This window comes from Cynocephalus volans, chromosome 4 (assembly GCF_027409185.1).
Source record: "Cynocephalus volans isolate mCynVol1 chromosome 4, mCynVol1.pri, whole genome shotgun sequence".
Lineage (NCBI taxonomy): Eukaryota > Metazoa > Chordata > Mammalia > Dermoptera > Cynocephalidae > Cynocephalus > Cynocephalus volans.
The window spans coordinates 34698715-34714373 of NC_084463.1; the positions used below are offsets into that span (position 1 = coordinate 34698715).

General features: G+C 43.0%; 1 protein-coding gene across 1 annotated transcript; it reads left to right on the forward strand.

Moving 5' to 3' along the window:
* Positions 1-2723: 2723 nt before the first annotated feature.
* LOC134375954 (olfactory receptor 2W3-like) lies at positions 2724-12213 on the forward strand. The gene is made up of 2 exons (XM_063094677.1): positions 2724-3613; positions 12189-12213. Exons 1-2 carry the CDS (start codon positions 2724-2726, stop codon positions 12211-12213), a joined length of 915 nt encoding a protein of 304 aa, XP_062950747.1.
* Positions 12214-15659: the final 3446 nt, after the last annotated feature.

The following is a 15659-nucleotide window of genomic DNA, read 5'->3' on the forward strand; positions in this document are numbered from 1 at the left end:
TATAGTGATTGAAATTTTGTTTGTCTTTTTTTTTTCTTTCTGCCTTCCTACCTTTCTTCTTCTTTTCCTTCTTTTTTCAGTTTGTTAAGTTTTAAAAGATAAAAATTTACTAAGGGGAATAGAGCAGCGATCTCTGAAGAGGAGGGATGACAAAATTAAAAAGATATATTAACAAATTAAATTAAACAAAATTATTCATAGGGAAATTTCCTAAATATCATATTGTCTATACTACATATATACACATATGTGTTCTTTTTAAGTTTCAAAATAATTCATGATTATTGGTTATGATATTATAAAGAAGGAATATGTAAAAATGAAAGCCTCCCTTAATGTCCATCTCACTCTCTACAAGTGAGTCTTTTTAATATTTCAATGCATACTTCTAGATATTGTTCTATTTTAATACACATAACATATATATATATATGCATACACACATATATAACAAGAGTCTGTGAGCAAAAAAAAAAGAAAAGGAAGTATGCTACATATAATCTCACTGTATATTTTGCTTTCCACTTGTTTGAAATTAATTTTTTAATAAAATTCCATGTGACATCACGTACATATACTTATTTTATTTTAGTAATTATTTGTTTTCAGTTCATAATGGTGTCTCAATGAAATCATGCCTATAACTTTAAACATATACATTTTTCTGAATATTATCTATTTCAACCAATGCTATAATGAAGATTCTTGAGGATGTGTATTTACTTATTGATGGTTAAAGGGAGGGCAGATTTCTAGATATGGAATTAATGGGTCAAGAAGATCCCACATGTTTTTAAATGTTATGGAAGACAGCTGTTTCTTTTGGTCAAATAATATGTACAATGTCAAGGAATATATGTTTTTTAAACAATGATGTTTTTTTAAGGTCTCTTCAAAGATACTTGTCCAATTTAAACTCCTATCAAGAGTTCTTGAGAATGGGCTTATTTCCCCACACTTTTCAAGGTTCTGGATATTACCACACTTTTCAATGTTTACATATCTAAAAAGCAAATATCTTTATGTTTTAATTTTTATATCCTTAATAACTGAGAACATTTCCAATGTTTATAAATCACATTTTTGTAAATCATTCATTTCCCTGAGAACTGCTTCTTCAAGTCATTACCTATTTTCATTTTGTTACATGCTTTTCTTGTCCATTTTTTGAAAAAAATTGAACAAGGTAGACTTTCAACTGTTTTATGCATTTTTCTACTATTGTTGGTTTTTTTTTTTTAGATTTTGTTAGTAGTGTTTCTTAGAATGCAGACTTTTTAAATATGCAATAAAATTTATTCATATTTTGCTTCATAGCTTTAGAGAATTGTAACTTCTTGTGAGGTCTACTTAAATCCATGGTCAGAGAAAAAAAAGAAAAGACTATTATGCTTTCATGTAGTATTTGTATGTTTTTAATGTTTAAATAAATACTTTGAAATTTGTCTTTGTATAAAGAATACACGCAAGTTCCTGGTCAGTTTTCACGTTTGAATTACTGTATTTTCAGAGTATGCTTACATATGCACCAATATAGTTTCTCTTTATTGACTTGTTTTTTTTTTTTCCTTCAGAATTTCTCTGCCTAACCTCATGGACTCATTTTCCTATCCTCTGTTTTTATGATATGTCTATTTTATTTAACATACATGGAAATTTTTATATTCATCAAACCTTAGTATATTTTATAAATCTATATTTTTAAAAGTCTCAAAACATAATTGCAAAATAAATAAGGTAGATTTGATTAGTATTATTTTAGATGAGAAAACTATGAAAAGGTAAATGAGCTGTCCAAGATCTCAAAACTGTGGCACATTGGTTAAGGGATTCTAACAGAGGAGTTTGGAGCTGTCGCCTAAAATGTATTTAATCCGTCCCTTTACATTTGTCTGTAAGACTTGTCATTTATCTCTTCAAACATGGTTTGCTTCAAATGTGACACAGTCTTGGAATTAGAATTTGGTAGAGGTTTCTGCACATATATGTGAATTATTGCATTAAGGTTCTATTACAAAATTTTTCTGTTACAAAATTTTTTGGATTTTTTTTCCCCCTTAAGTTGTATATATTACTTTGGAAGAAAAAAAATCATATACTCTATTTCTTCAATTCCAAACCCAATTAAGGCAGCAAGAGAAAGAGAGATGTTATGTGTATGTTGCTTGAATAATATTCTGTTGTCTCATACATTATTTATCTAATTAGGAAATTAAACATTATCTTGAGAATAATAACCAAATGAGTGAAGTGTTTCTTTGGGATCAAGAGCAGATGATGTATTCTACATACACTGGATATTACCTAAATACTATTTACTGATTATTTCAGGGCTGGTTTTGGGTCTTTGGGGTTTTGACAGGAGCTCAGGTACTTGGGTCTCTAGAAGAATCAATGGTTGGGCCATAGCAGGAGTCATCTTTGGCTTCACTGGATTTAGAGGCAGTACCAGCAGATGTTAAGGACAAAGAATCTAAGCCATGTGTCCTGGGTTCAAAGTCAGCTCTGCTTCTTTCTACATATGACAATTTGCTTAACACATGTGTTTCAGTTTTCTTTTCTATAAATTGGTTATAATAAAGATAGTGCCTACATTGTCATTGGGGTTAAATGAGTAAATAAATGTCAAAAGCATAGAAAAATGCCTGTCTAATCGTAAGTGCTCCTTTAATACTGGGTGATCATGTTATTAGCATCCATATTTCTCTTCAAGTGCAGTAGAGATGGATGGAACCAATGACAGCACCCAAAACCATTTCATCCTTCTGGGGTTTTCTGACCGCCCCCATCTGCAGAGGGGGATCCTCTTTGTGGTCATCTTGATAGCATATCTCCTGACCCTTCTGGGCAACAGCACCATCATCCTGGTGTCCCGGCTGGACCCTCACCTGCACACTCCAATGTACTTCTTCCTCACCCACCTGTCTTTTCTGGACCTCAGTTTTACCACCAGCTCCATTTCTCAGCTGCTCTATAACCTTCATGGACAGGACAAGACCATCAGCTACACGGGCTGTGCCATCCAGCTCTTCCTGTTCCTGGGTCTTGGCGGTGTTGAGTGCCTGCTCCTGGCCGTCATGGCCTATGAACGGTTTGTGGCTGTCTGCAAGCCCCTGCACTACATGGTGATCATGAATCCAAGGCTCTACCTGGGCTTGGTGTCAGTGGCCTGGGGCTGTGTGTTGACCAACTCTTTTATCATGTCTCCAGTGACCCTGAGCTTACCCCAGTGTGGGTACCACAAGGTGGACCACTTCTTGTGTGAGATGCCAGCCCTGATCCAGATGGCCTACATCAACACTCTGGCCATCGAAGACACTGTCTTTGTCCTGGCAGTTGACATTGTCCTGTCACCCTTGGTGTTTATCCTGGTCTCCTACAGCTACATTGTGAAGGCTGTGTTACAAATTCGGTCAGTGTCAGGGAGGCAAAAGGCCTTGAACACCTGTGGCTCCCATCTCACTGTGGTCTCACTTTTCTATGGAAACATCATCTACATGTACATGCAACCGGGCAACAACTCCTCCCAGGACCAGGGCAAGTTCCTCACCCTCTTCTACGACATCATCACCCCACTCCTCAATCCTCTGATCTATACAGTATTTGATATTTGGCATCTATCATTCCTTTCAGTGTCACTGCTAACCCTAATACGATTTACAGGACATTTTGTACTTTTTTGAAAATCCTCATTTGAGATATCTGATTAGTCAGATACCAAATTTTGACATGTACTTGGAACTTTCTTATTTTCTGTGAAGATAAATTAATATATTTATTTATGTTAATATATAATAACAGTTGATTCCTCAATATTCTCTTTTTCAAAAAGTTGTTTCATTTTGCACATGGCATTATGCTAGCACTTACTGAATGTTAACTTTGTGGTACCTAATGAGTTAATAAATGTAAATGAATAATTATGTTGCCTGTCATAAGTATGTACTCAATAACAGGAATAGTAATTAATATACTATTTCTAGTAAGTTATAAAAATGAAGTGAATTGATGCCGTTACAGATTTGGGTTAGACACCATTACAAAATTAAACTTTTGCATTTCATTGTTTTGGTATATGTATTTATATTCACTCATATTTCTCTCATTTACGCTTGTATTAATAGCAAGAATGATAAATAAAAGTAGACTTTTATTTCTACTTTGGCATAGTCTCCTGAATCCACGCTCTATCCGGATGAAAATATTACATACTAAATCAAAATTTACATGTAGCTGAAAATTACTTACCAAGGAGACCCATTCCTGAACTGCTAAGTGTTGTGGTATGGACCATTTTAGTCAATAATATCCCTTCCCCTGGTTTTCCAAAGCCTCCTCTCTGAAGCCTTGGTCAGTTTTCATTGCTAAATCATATGATAATAGCTGGGTGATTTCACAATAAATGAAATATACATATGATTTATCCTTAATATCAGTGAGAGGGAGAAAGGGACTCAAATTGGCAACTCGATTGAAAAAGACTACAGAATGCAGAGCAATACAACAAAAAGCCATTTTCATTTCAGACTGAAATAAATATATCAGTAGGAACCTGTCCTTGTGAGAAAGTTGCTGAATTCATAAAATAATAATAACTTCTGTTTTCATTTGATCAGTGTGTAAAAAATATTTAGAAATGAGTATGATATTAGCTGTGGGCTTTTCATATATGGCCTTTATTTCATTGAGGTAAACTCCTTCTATACCTAGTTTTTTGAGTTTTTATCATGAAAGGGTTTTGAATTTCATGAAATGCTTTTTCTGAATCTATTGAGATTATTGTGTTATTTTTATCCATTCTATTAGTGTGATGCAACGCAATTATTAATTTGCCTATTTTGAACAATCTTCACAACTCGGGGGTAGTTACCACTAGGCGATGATGTATAATCCCTTCAACGTTTTGTTAAATTTGGTTTTCAAGTACTTTGTTCCAGATTTTTGTATCTATGACAGATCTGAAGGGAGAAATAGCAATACAATAAATGTGAATGTATCTCTCTCTCTCCGTATATATGTATGTATATGTAAATAGATAGACAATTTAAAAATAGTTTATAAAGCCTCAAGTCTAATTAAATGTGTAAGTATAAAGAACACTTAAGTAAAAAGCACTTTTGCATGTACTATACTTTTAAGAAATATCAAAAAACAGTGCATTTAATAAATATTTAAAACAAGAGTAATGAAATGTTGTAGATAGAAATATTTTTAAAAATGATCTGGTCTACTTTTCTCATTTTAATTAAGAAACTGGTGGTGAGATAGTTAAAGCAGGTTAACTGATGTCACAATCTGAGGAAGAAGGAAAAATATTCGACAAATTCATCTGTCCAGTAAAGACTCAATTACACAATTAGGAATTCATTGTGACTTTTATTTTAGATCACAAAATTCAGTTGAAATCTGAATGTTTAGTCAAAAATCTCTGGAATTTCTGGAAAGGTCCCATGTCCTGTATATGTCCTTGTGGAGACTGAGTCAGTACAAAACAGACTGGGATTCTCCTACCACCTTTTCTTTTTTTTCAATTTATTTATTAATATTATAATTTTTTTACATTCTAAGATATTGCAGAGCAGTTGTGCAGGAGGGGGAAGGGAAGGAGGAAGGAAAGAGCGTGTGAGGAGTAGGAAGCAGGGGGTGCTTGGTCAAGGCCTGTGGCACCCCTCCTCATTCCAGCAGGGGAGACCAGGAGGCTTCCCGCATGGCTGGGTCATTGCTGGGCTGGACATAGGCTTCAAGGAAGCGTGGCTGAAACGCTTGGCCTCCCACCAACCCAGCCCAGGAGCCTGGGGTGCTTCCTGCCGTGTCTCAGTGGTCATCAAAGGGCTGTGTGTGGTAGTCAGGGGGGCATGACTGAGGCTCATTGCCCTCCCCCATTCCTGGCTTGGGAGCCCAGGGGGCTTCCAGTCATTCTAGGTTTTACAGGTGTTTTTGGTGGTGTTAGAACTTTACTAGGTAATATCAAACTTTCTCTCTGACCTGTGGGTTGGATATTTTGTTTTTTCTTTCAGTTCTGTGTTGGATTATTCACTGTTCCACTACGTAAACTCTGCACTGGAACTAATTTGCTCTTCTTTGCTTACTTCTCAAATGGAACTTCCTGTAGGGACCAGCACTGGAGCCCTGTAGTTGAACTAAACAGCTACTTTCCTTCTAGTTCCCTGGGGAAGGCTTATTGTGCAGCTAGTTTTTTGTTTTTTTTTTAAAAATATTTTATTTCATTTTATTTTGTCAATATAAAATGTGGTTGATTATTGTGGACAATTACCGAAACCTCCCTCCCGCCTCCCTCTCCCCACTCCCTCCCAACAATCTCCTTTCTGTTTGCTTGTCATATCAATTTCAAGGAATTGCAATTGTTATGTTTTCTTCGCCCCCAACCCCTGGTTTTTTTTTTTGGTTTGTTTTTTCATTTTTTTGTGAGTATTTATTTATTTATTTTTAGCTCTCACAAATAAGTGACAACATGTGGTATTTCACTTTCTGTGCCTGACACATTTCACTTAATATAATTCTCTCTAGGTCCATCCATGTCATTGCAAATGGTAGTATTTCATTCTTTTTTATAGCAGAGTAGTATCCATTGTGTAGATATAAAACAGTTTCCATATCCACTCATCTGATGATGGACATGTGGGCTGGTTCCAACTCTTGGCTTTTGTAAAGAGTGCTGCGATGAACATTGGGGAATAGGTATACCTTCAACTTGAGGATTTCCATTCCTCTGGGTATATTCCCAGCAGTGGGATAGCTGGGTCATATGGTAGATCTATCTGCAATTGTATGAGGAGCCTCCATACCATTTTCCATCGAGGCTGCACCACTTTGCAGTCCCACCAACAATGTATGAGAGTCCCTTTTCCTCTGCAACCTCACCAGCATTTATCGTTCAGAGTCTTTTGGATATTAGCCGTCCTAACTAGGGTGAGATGGTATCTCAGTGTGGTTTTGATTTGCATTTCCCTGATGCCAAGTAATATTGAGCATTTTGTCATGTGTCTGTTGGCCATTCATATATCTTCCTTTGAGAAATGCCTATTTAGCTCTTTTGCCCATTTTTTAATTGGGTTCCTTGTTTTATTCTTGTAAAGTTGTTTGAATTTCTTGTATATTCTGGATATTAATCCTTTGTCAAATTTATATTTTGCAAATATTTTCTCCCACTCTCTTGGTTGTCTTTTAACTCTGTTAATTGTTTCTTTTGCTGTGCAGAAGCTTTTTAGTTTGATATAATCCCATTTGTTTATTTTTCCTTTGGTTGCCCGTGCTTTGGGGGTCATATTCATGGAGTCTGTGTCCAGTCCTACTTCCTGAAGTGTTTTTCCTATATTTTCTTTAAGAAGTTTTATTGTTTCAGGGTGTACATTTAATTCTTAAATCCATTTTGAGTTGACTTTAGTGAAAAATTTCTATAATGAGAACTACAAACCACTGCTGAGAGAAATGAGAGAGGATACGAAAAGATGGAAAGATATCCCATGCTCTTGGATTGGAAAAATCAACATTGTGAAAATGTCCATACTAGCCAAAGTTATATACAAATTCAATGCAATCCCCATCAAAATTCCAATGACATTTTTCTCAGAAATGGAAAGAACTATCCAGACATATATATGGAATAACAAAAGACCACGCATAGCCAAAGCAATTCTAAGCAAAAAAAATAAAGCTGGAGGAATAACACTGCCTGACTTTAAACTATACTACAAAGCTATAATAACCAAAACAGTATGGTACTGGCATAGAAATAGACACACTGATCAATGGAATAGAATAGGGAATCCAGAAATCAAGCCACACACTTACAGCCATCTGATCTTTGAGAAAGGCTCCAAGCCTGTACACTGGGGAAGAGACTGCCTCTTCAGTAAATGGTGCTGGTATAACTGGATATCAATATGCAGGAAAATGAAACGAGACCCATACTTCAGTTTTTAATTGTTGACCATGTATATACTTCTGGGTCTTGTGAGTTCTGGTACAGTTGTGTTGTTGGAAACTCTGGTCTGGGCCTGAGTTTTTTCTGCAAACTGCATCTCTTGCAGTCATATATTTCTGACCGCTCTCCACTGAGTGGTCCTGTGATGATTGGAGGGCAGATCAGCTGCCCATGCTGTGCCCCAGTGTTCCCCCAATGGGCCTGTCTCCTCCACTGCCCAGACTCCAAACATTTCCCATAGGATGGGCCATGTGCCAGTCCCTTGCAATAACTCAACTGTACCCTGAGTGGCTCCTTTTCTTCAGTTGTCTGTGGCCCCTTGCTCCTGTGTGGGTTCAAGACAAACTGGCTTATCCCAAAAAGAATACTGATGCAAGACCAATTAAAAGTATATAAAATTCCAAAGTGGATTATTACGTAAAGGATCTTTGGATATATTCTTTTCACATAATTTTAAAAACCTAATTTGAGGAAACCCCATCAGACATCACTCTCCTGTAAACAGAGGCCTGCACCATGAACCTATATTCACATCTCTCTCTCTCTCTCTCTCTCTCTCTCTCACACACACACACACACACACACACACACACACACACACACACACACACACACACACACACAAACACACACACACACATGATGCCCGGTGCCACAGAGAAGCAGAGCAGGGATGCACTGGTGTCTCTGCAGCTTCCTCCCCTCGGAAGCGTGTGGGTCTTTCCAAGTGTCTCACCAGCATAGCTTTAGGCTGGCAGGGTGTTCAGAGTTTGCAGATGAAACAAAGGAAAATGTCTTGCCCTGAGACACGCAGCAAGGATGGTCCACTAACCTGCAAGAAGCAGGTCACACCATCATGATGACTGCTGAGCAGCTGTAAAGCAACAGAAGGCAACTTCCCAGTGGGATATGTACAGAATATTGGGGCTTCCCCCCTCAGGGATGCAGGTCTGTGATCCCAGCTGCAGTGGGAAGCAGTATGATAGGCATACAAACACCATTTGCAATCAAAGGCAAGAGGGAGATGCAAAGTCTCTCCCACTTTTAAACAACTTTACAAGAAAGGCTGTGCTGTGAAATGTGCTTAACGTCATTTCCATATAGACTGCACCATTGGGTTACACATAGCCCTAGACCTTCATTCAGCTACTACAACTACCACTACAACTATTGACTATGATTACTAATATATTTACTATTTTACTTTCCTGGTTTATTTTTGTGTCTATACAGTAGTCAAACACCCTGTAAAGGAGGCTTAGGGAGAGGAATGCAGAAGTGGGTACCCAAGCATACCGTGACATGGATAAATTGACCCAGTTTCTAAACTCCAGTGACTTCACTAAGACCACCTGCCTGCGTGATGGTCCCAGAATGTTCTGCTTGTCTCCTAATTCATCCTCATGTCCAGCTCAACAGGCCCATAAGGCCAAGAGAAATCCACTCACCACCACCACTGGATTCCCTTGGACTGTGACATTACAGATGGACTGTGCTAGTCATTGATATTTTCTTAATAAAACTTACTATGGGAGGGATCTGATGAGATGCAGAATTGGTAGGAGATGAATGAATGAAAAAAGAGAAGAGGAAAAAAGAACAGAGGAGAAGAGGGGTGGGGAGGGGAAGACAAAAGCCGATTCTCTAGAGAATAAACCCTGTTGCCTTGAAAGCATTCTGCATCAGCAAATCCTGGAACAGAGTGGGGATTGAAGGGCCAGCCCAGAGGAACAAAAGTGGGGAATAAAGAAGGTGACAAGTGGGAAAAAAGAGTGAAGAGAAATAAGGACTGGCAAGAGCAAAGGAAACGTGCAGAGAGAAGCCTCCAGAGAAGCAAGGGCTTTTCCTAACTTTGAGAACAGTCCTTTCACTACACTTAATTAATCATTACACAGGAACATAAATGCTTAAATGTACAGAAATACAGTCATACGCAACAAAAATGAGAACACATAAATTTAACATAGGATTGTCAACCTAGCACTGTCTGAGGACACAGGACGACACCATCTCCATTTCAACTCCTCCAGCCACGAACAAGTTTCTAGTAATGAAGCTCTCTTTTAGCTCCGGCTAAAATCAGTGAGTGAAATGCAGAGGGAAGGAGAAAAAATGCTCCAGAGGGAGAGGGGAGGGAGGACAGAACAGCAAGCAGCACAGCAACAGGAACAACTTCGTTCTCACGTGCCGGGGCCCTGCAGGCCGGGAAGCCCTCTGACACACCCAGCTCCAGGCTCTCCTGCAACTCCAGCCAATCTCATGTTCTCTGGATCCATCCACCAAGAGACTGTGACAGTTGACTCATTCAAAATGGTAGAACATGAAAGAACAAAACTGTAAATAGGGTCCACCAGGCCCTGCTTCTGAAATCTCGGATCTCTATGAAAGCAGGGCCTGGGATGAACAGGCAGAGGCAGAGAATATGCTCATGAATGATAAAATCTCTCCCCTCTATTAACTATAAAAACCATCTGGATTTCCCCGTCTTCCTGCCCCAAGCCTTCTGCTGCCAGTATCTAGACATTTTGACCAATTGGTGTGAATCGACAGTGATTCAGGCCTGGGCTGGGTAATCAGGGAAGGGGTGGAGACTGAAGAATCATCACGTGACAGCCTCCAGCTGACCTTGTTCTCCGACTTCCCCTTCTCAGCACCGCACTCTACCAAGTGAGCCACGGACCGGCCCCCACGACTTCCCCTTCTGATGGTCTGTCCTGGGTCTGATAACTGAGGTTTTGGGGGCTGGAGAGGGGTGCATCTTGCAATCGGTCTTCATGATGCTTTGGTCTCTGCAGTGCTGGTGTTCTCTCTGCATCGTTGCTGGATGCAAAATTCCCCAAGACCCGAGCCTCGCCTTGTGTCCCAGCTCCCTGCCCGGGCCCTGCTCACACCACACACGTCACTGGTGCTGCCCCAGACTGACTGACCAAATGAACTTCTAGTACCTCTTTTCATCTCTGCGGTCATCTGTTTCCTCCCCTGCCTGCTCTGGTACATACGAGCTCCATGCTACTGGACTTGTTTGATGAGCAGCCCTCTCCTTTATGTAGCCCCACTCCAAATACCACTTCTAAAGAGGTTTTTCATGTATCTGAGCCCCACACCTCTTCTACTGGCCAGCACAGATATCCTTCCCATCTGCCTGCTATTGGGTCTAGCACAGAGACACTGCAGAGAAGCTGGTGAATGGTTTCTGCTTCTCTAAAGTCCCCAGGATTCCATAATTGCTCTTTGGAAGCTATAACATTGTTACAGAAACAGATCCCAGTGAACACCAGGCAGAGAGACTTTTCCCTTGTCAGGAATCCTGCCCCAGCCAGTTTCCAGGCTCACCAGCGTGGCTCTCTGTGCCCTCTGATCCTGTGGGGCCCAGTAGTGGAGAACACGTTCCTGCACCAGGGAAATCCGCATCCTCCCTTGCAGCTCCCAATTTCCTGTCTTCTGCTTTTATTTCCCAGGACTGTGAGAGAGCATCCAAAATATGATTTTATCAGTGCCCCGAATTCAGACCCAGTGTGTTACCTGACACATTCAGGTTTCCTTTGTGCCATTCCCTAGGAGTTCTATTATTGTAACCACATCTGTTATCCTTGATAACCCCCAAACTGACAGGAATACACTGTGTCTTACCCCAAGAAGCTCAGAGGACCCCACTTGCAGCCTAATGCTACACACGGCATGTGGAGGAGCACAAGAGACGCTTTCCCTGACAAATGCCTGGCTGCTCCCTGCTTGTCAGGCAGTAGGTAGATGCTCATGGGCCTTGTAATTGGGCCACAGTGACCTGAGAGGGGTCAAGATTAATATCTGAGAGGGTACAGTCACCTCTTACTAACCACACATGCATGTCCGCTGTCCCCTGAAGGGGCTGGGGGCTCCTGAGCTACCCGCTGACTGTCCACAATTGCAGTGCTGAGTGGTAGAGTTCAATTCGTAAACCTAATTCCCAAAGATTCTAAAGCCACATCTAAGTTCATCAGCAGAGTACAGTCATCAATTAACGGTGTCTGTACTTGAGAGAGAGGAGCAGGGCTTCATCAGCAGCCCTTAGTGCCAGCAAGTGAGGCACTAGTGTCTATGATCTGAGATCACTCCATATGCTGGAGAATGTGGCAGCTTAAATGACCTGCCAGGATCTGGTCAACTGATTGCAAAATAGCCTCAATCCTTTCCCTTTCCTCACCCACTATCCTTTCAAGTGGAGTCCACTTCTTCACCCCTGGAATCTGGTCTGGCCTTGCAGTGAGAAGGACAGTGGCCAGTTCTGAAGGCTTGCCGCCCTCCACATGCTCTACTGGAGTGCTGTGTCTGTCACAAGAACAAGGCCACACATGTCTGCTGAAGACCAAGAGACCACATGGAGCAAGGCCAGGTCATCCCACCTGTGGCATCTGAGACCAGCCATTCCCCAGCTGAGCCAGCCAGTGGCTGCAGACACAGGTGAGCCCTGCAGAAGAGCTGCCAGTGAGCTCAATGGAAATGCATTGTTTGGTGCCACTGGGCTTTGTGTTTTTGTTTGCTTGTCTTACACAGCATTATGATAACAGTAGATAATGGATAAAAAATTAGCAATAGATTACATCCTGAGGAATCCAGCCATAACTGCTGATGATGAACGTAAGATTTTTTTTTTAACACTCTTGGCATAGCTGATTCAGTCCAAGTCTAGTGCTTCTCTATCTGTGGTGAAGGACCAGCTACTTTTTTACATGATACTTTATATATTTTTACATTTTATTTGAAATAATGTCAGATTTACAAGAAGTTGAAGAAGATGGAATAGTACAGAGGATACAGGAGGTGCTCACTTTCCTGTGCTCGGGTTTCAGGGCACGCCTCTGGGTTTCCAGCCACTCCCTGAGGTCTCAGGCCCCCTCCTCTGAGCTCTCCCCTGGGGGAAAGTTACTGTTGCCAGTTAGACCTGTTTTCAGCACCAACCTGGGAAAATGAGACCACAGGGCTGGCTATGCAAATCCAGTGGCTGGGCATGCTCGATAGAGAGCACAGAATACTCTTGAATACGCCTGGTGCATGGAACTGGGAACCACCCCCTTAACTGAATGTTCATCACGTAAACTATAAAAGTCAAATCCCAGCTGAAGGCGGGTCGCAGCTCACTGTCCTGGAGGCCATCTGTACTTCGCAGGCTGAGGCTGAGGTGTGTATATTTCACTTTGTATCGAACTTGCTTTCAGCAAGGGGCTGCTCATTCTCTGGAGCCAGCCTGCACTTTGTACTGAACGTTAAGGTGTTTTTCTTCCTTTTGTGTTAGACTTGATGTCTGTACTGAGCTTACTTCTGTGTTAGACTTGGTGTGGGCCCTGCTCAGTGTCTGGAGCATGCCGCACTCTCTGTGCAACCTGCATTTCTTATCTGTCACAATACACTACTTCTCACCATTTACTGTGACTCTGCCCTTGAATTCTTTCCTGGAGCAGAGTCACGAACCTGGACAGAGGACTGGGTGTGTTGAGGCCAACTACCGGGCCCCCTGGACCCTACCTCTGACATCAAGACCATGTGGTGTTTGTCCTTCTGGGCCTGATTCCCTTCACTGCACATCAAGAACCCCCTTCATACCCAATCAGTAAGAGGAGGAAGATGGACAAAAAGAATTGACGAGATGAGAAAATACTAATAGGACAAGAACATGTCACCCTTCTGATCTGTGTGAGAGGAGACCCTCAGGGAGTTCGTTTGTTTATGTAATGGTGACATCCGTGAGGATGGCATCACCAAGTCCAGTATTCACCAGCTGGGAGCCCTGATAGGTCTCTGCATATGTCAGCAAGGGTACAGGTGGGGTCACTTGGGGTCATGAACAGGGTCTTAGAGCAGAAGCCAGGGACGACAGATGTTCACACACACACATGCACACAAGCACACACGTGCACATGCACATGTCTGAGGTCTCAGTCTGCTCCTGGGTCAGCGCCCCCGCCCCCACCAGCCAGATGAGCTGCCGACTCTGACTCCACCACGCTTCCCTCCCTGTCCTTTTCCTTGGCCAGTGGTCAGCAGCATCCATGAACTGCCCCCACATAGGCTCAGGATGTGAGGGTACCAGATGCCAGGAACAGGAATAGAGAGGAAGAGGAGGAGGAAAAGAGGGAAGGAAGTTCCTCCAGAGCCCAATCAGCCCAGAAATAGAGGTGACTGTGGATCATCCCAGGGACGCTTTACACAGATTGTTGTTCCCTGTCCTATACTCACCTGGCACCGTAATCCTTTACTTCCCCACCAGTCCTCCCTGGGCCCTTGCCAGGCGAAGGTTGAATCACAGTAAATCACTTGATGGCCTTGACCCTGGTGTCAGCTGAGAGTGGGAGGCTGTGGGCCTGTGGCCTCTAATGAGGTATGTGGGAACCTGGGCTCTGGGTGGCCATCGTCTAGCTGAGGACCTTGCCAGGGGGAGGCTGGGAGAAGCTGGTCTGTGGCCTGGGCTGCAAGACCCTGACCTTTCTCCTGCCCCAGAGTGTCCTGTGCTTCCTACAGAGTTCTGGGAGCCACAGAAACAGGCACGTTGTAACTGACAACAATTTATTTTGTGGGTTAGTACAAAATAGGAGAGGTGGGCTCAAGCATTCAGTGACCCTTCAGTGGGCAAGACAGGGCCTGGGAATGGGGCTACCATGGGGGTGAAGGACTGAGCCTGTTCTGTGGCCCTAGGGGTGGCCACAGCTGATGGACAAGTGGCACAGACCCAGCACTCCTGTTGCAAGCTGACGTTGGGGAACCATGGGGCCCCAAAGTCCACATCGCTGGGGAGGTTTGGCAGCGAGCTCCACTGCAGGAGTTTCCATATTACTGCTGGCCTGTCCTGGACTGGGGCCCTAGGGGAGGCCACAGCTGATGGACAAGTGGCACGGACCCAGCACTCCTGTTGAAAGCTGACGTTGGGGAACCATGGGGCCCCAAAGTCCACATCGCTGGGGAGGTTTGGCAGCGAGCTCCACTGCAGGAGTTTCCATATTACTGCTGGCCTGTCCTGGACAGGGGACAGGCCAGCCACACCCTGATTTTCCCGGGCACCCAGTGAGAGACCCACAGCGGTGTGCTCTGCACAGGGCCCCTCTTGCCGCTGGGCCTTGGCCTCCGAAAGCCACTGGTCCTGGGCTGGTGGGCCAGGGAGGGCCAGTCCGACATGTCTGGGGTGAGTCTCCATGCTTCGGGAGGCCAGCCGAGGCCCGGGTCCTGAGGACACCAGATCCAGGCCCAGGATCTTCCTCGGAAATTCATCTCTTCTCGCTGAAAGAAAAGCCGACACGGTCAGCTTCCACACGGAGCCTATCCGACTTCCAGGACAGGCCCCATGGACCCGGCTCCCTGCCGTGCTCCTGGTTGCTGTGTGGCCTCCCTGGCCTGACACTGAGGACATTCCTGCAGGCTGATGACCCCAAAGCAAAGGGTGTGCTCAGCCCGAGGCTTGGGAACTGGCAGGGCACCTCTAGCTGCTCCTGGGACATCCACATGGTGTTTGGTTCAGGCTGGCTCAGGCTTTCTGCATCAGGCCCTCACCCCATAGGAGCTGGGCCTGGGCATCAGTTTTGACTCAGAACTCGTGAGACACCCTGTCACCTAACCCCCTTGCATGGGGGCCTCTCCCCATACTGGCTGAGATGCCACCAGGTACTTGGCCCCTCTGCTCTCTAGGGCCATCTGCTCCTTGCCAGGACTGGACCATTCCCACACTCAGCAGAACTCTAGGTACTGC

Coding starts and splice junctions, on each gene's coding strand:
- LOC134375954 (XM_063094677.1), top strand. CDS start 2,724: ATGGATGGAACCAATGACAGCACCCAAAACCATTTCATCCTTCTGGGG. Junction 3,614..12,188: donor TATACAGTATTTGATATTTG/GCATCTATCATT, acceptor CTGGCCTTGCAG/TGAGAAGGACAGTGGCCAGT.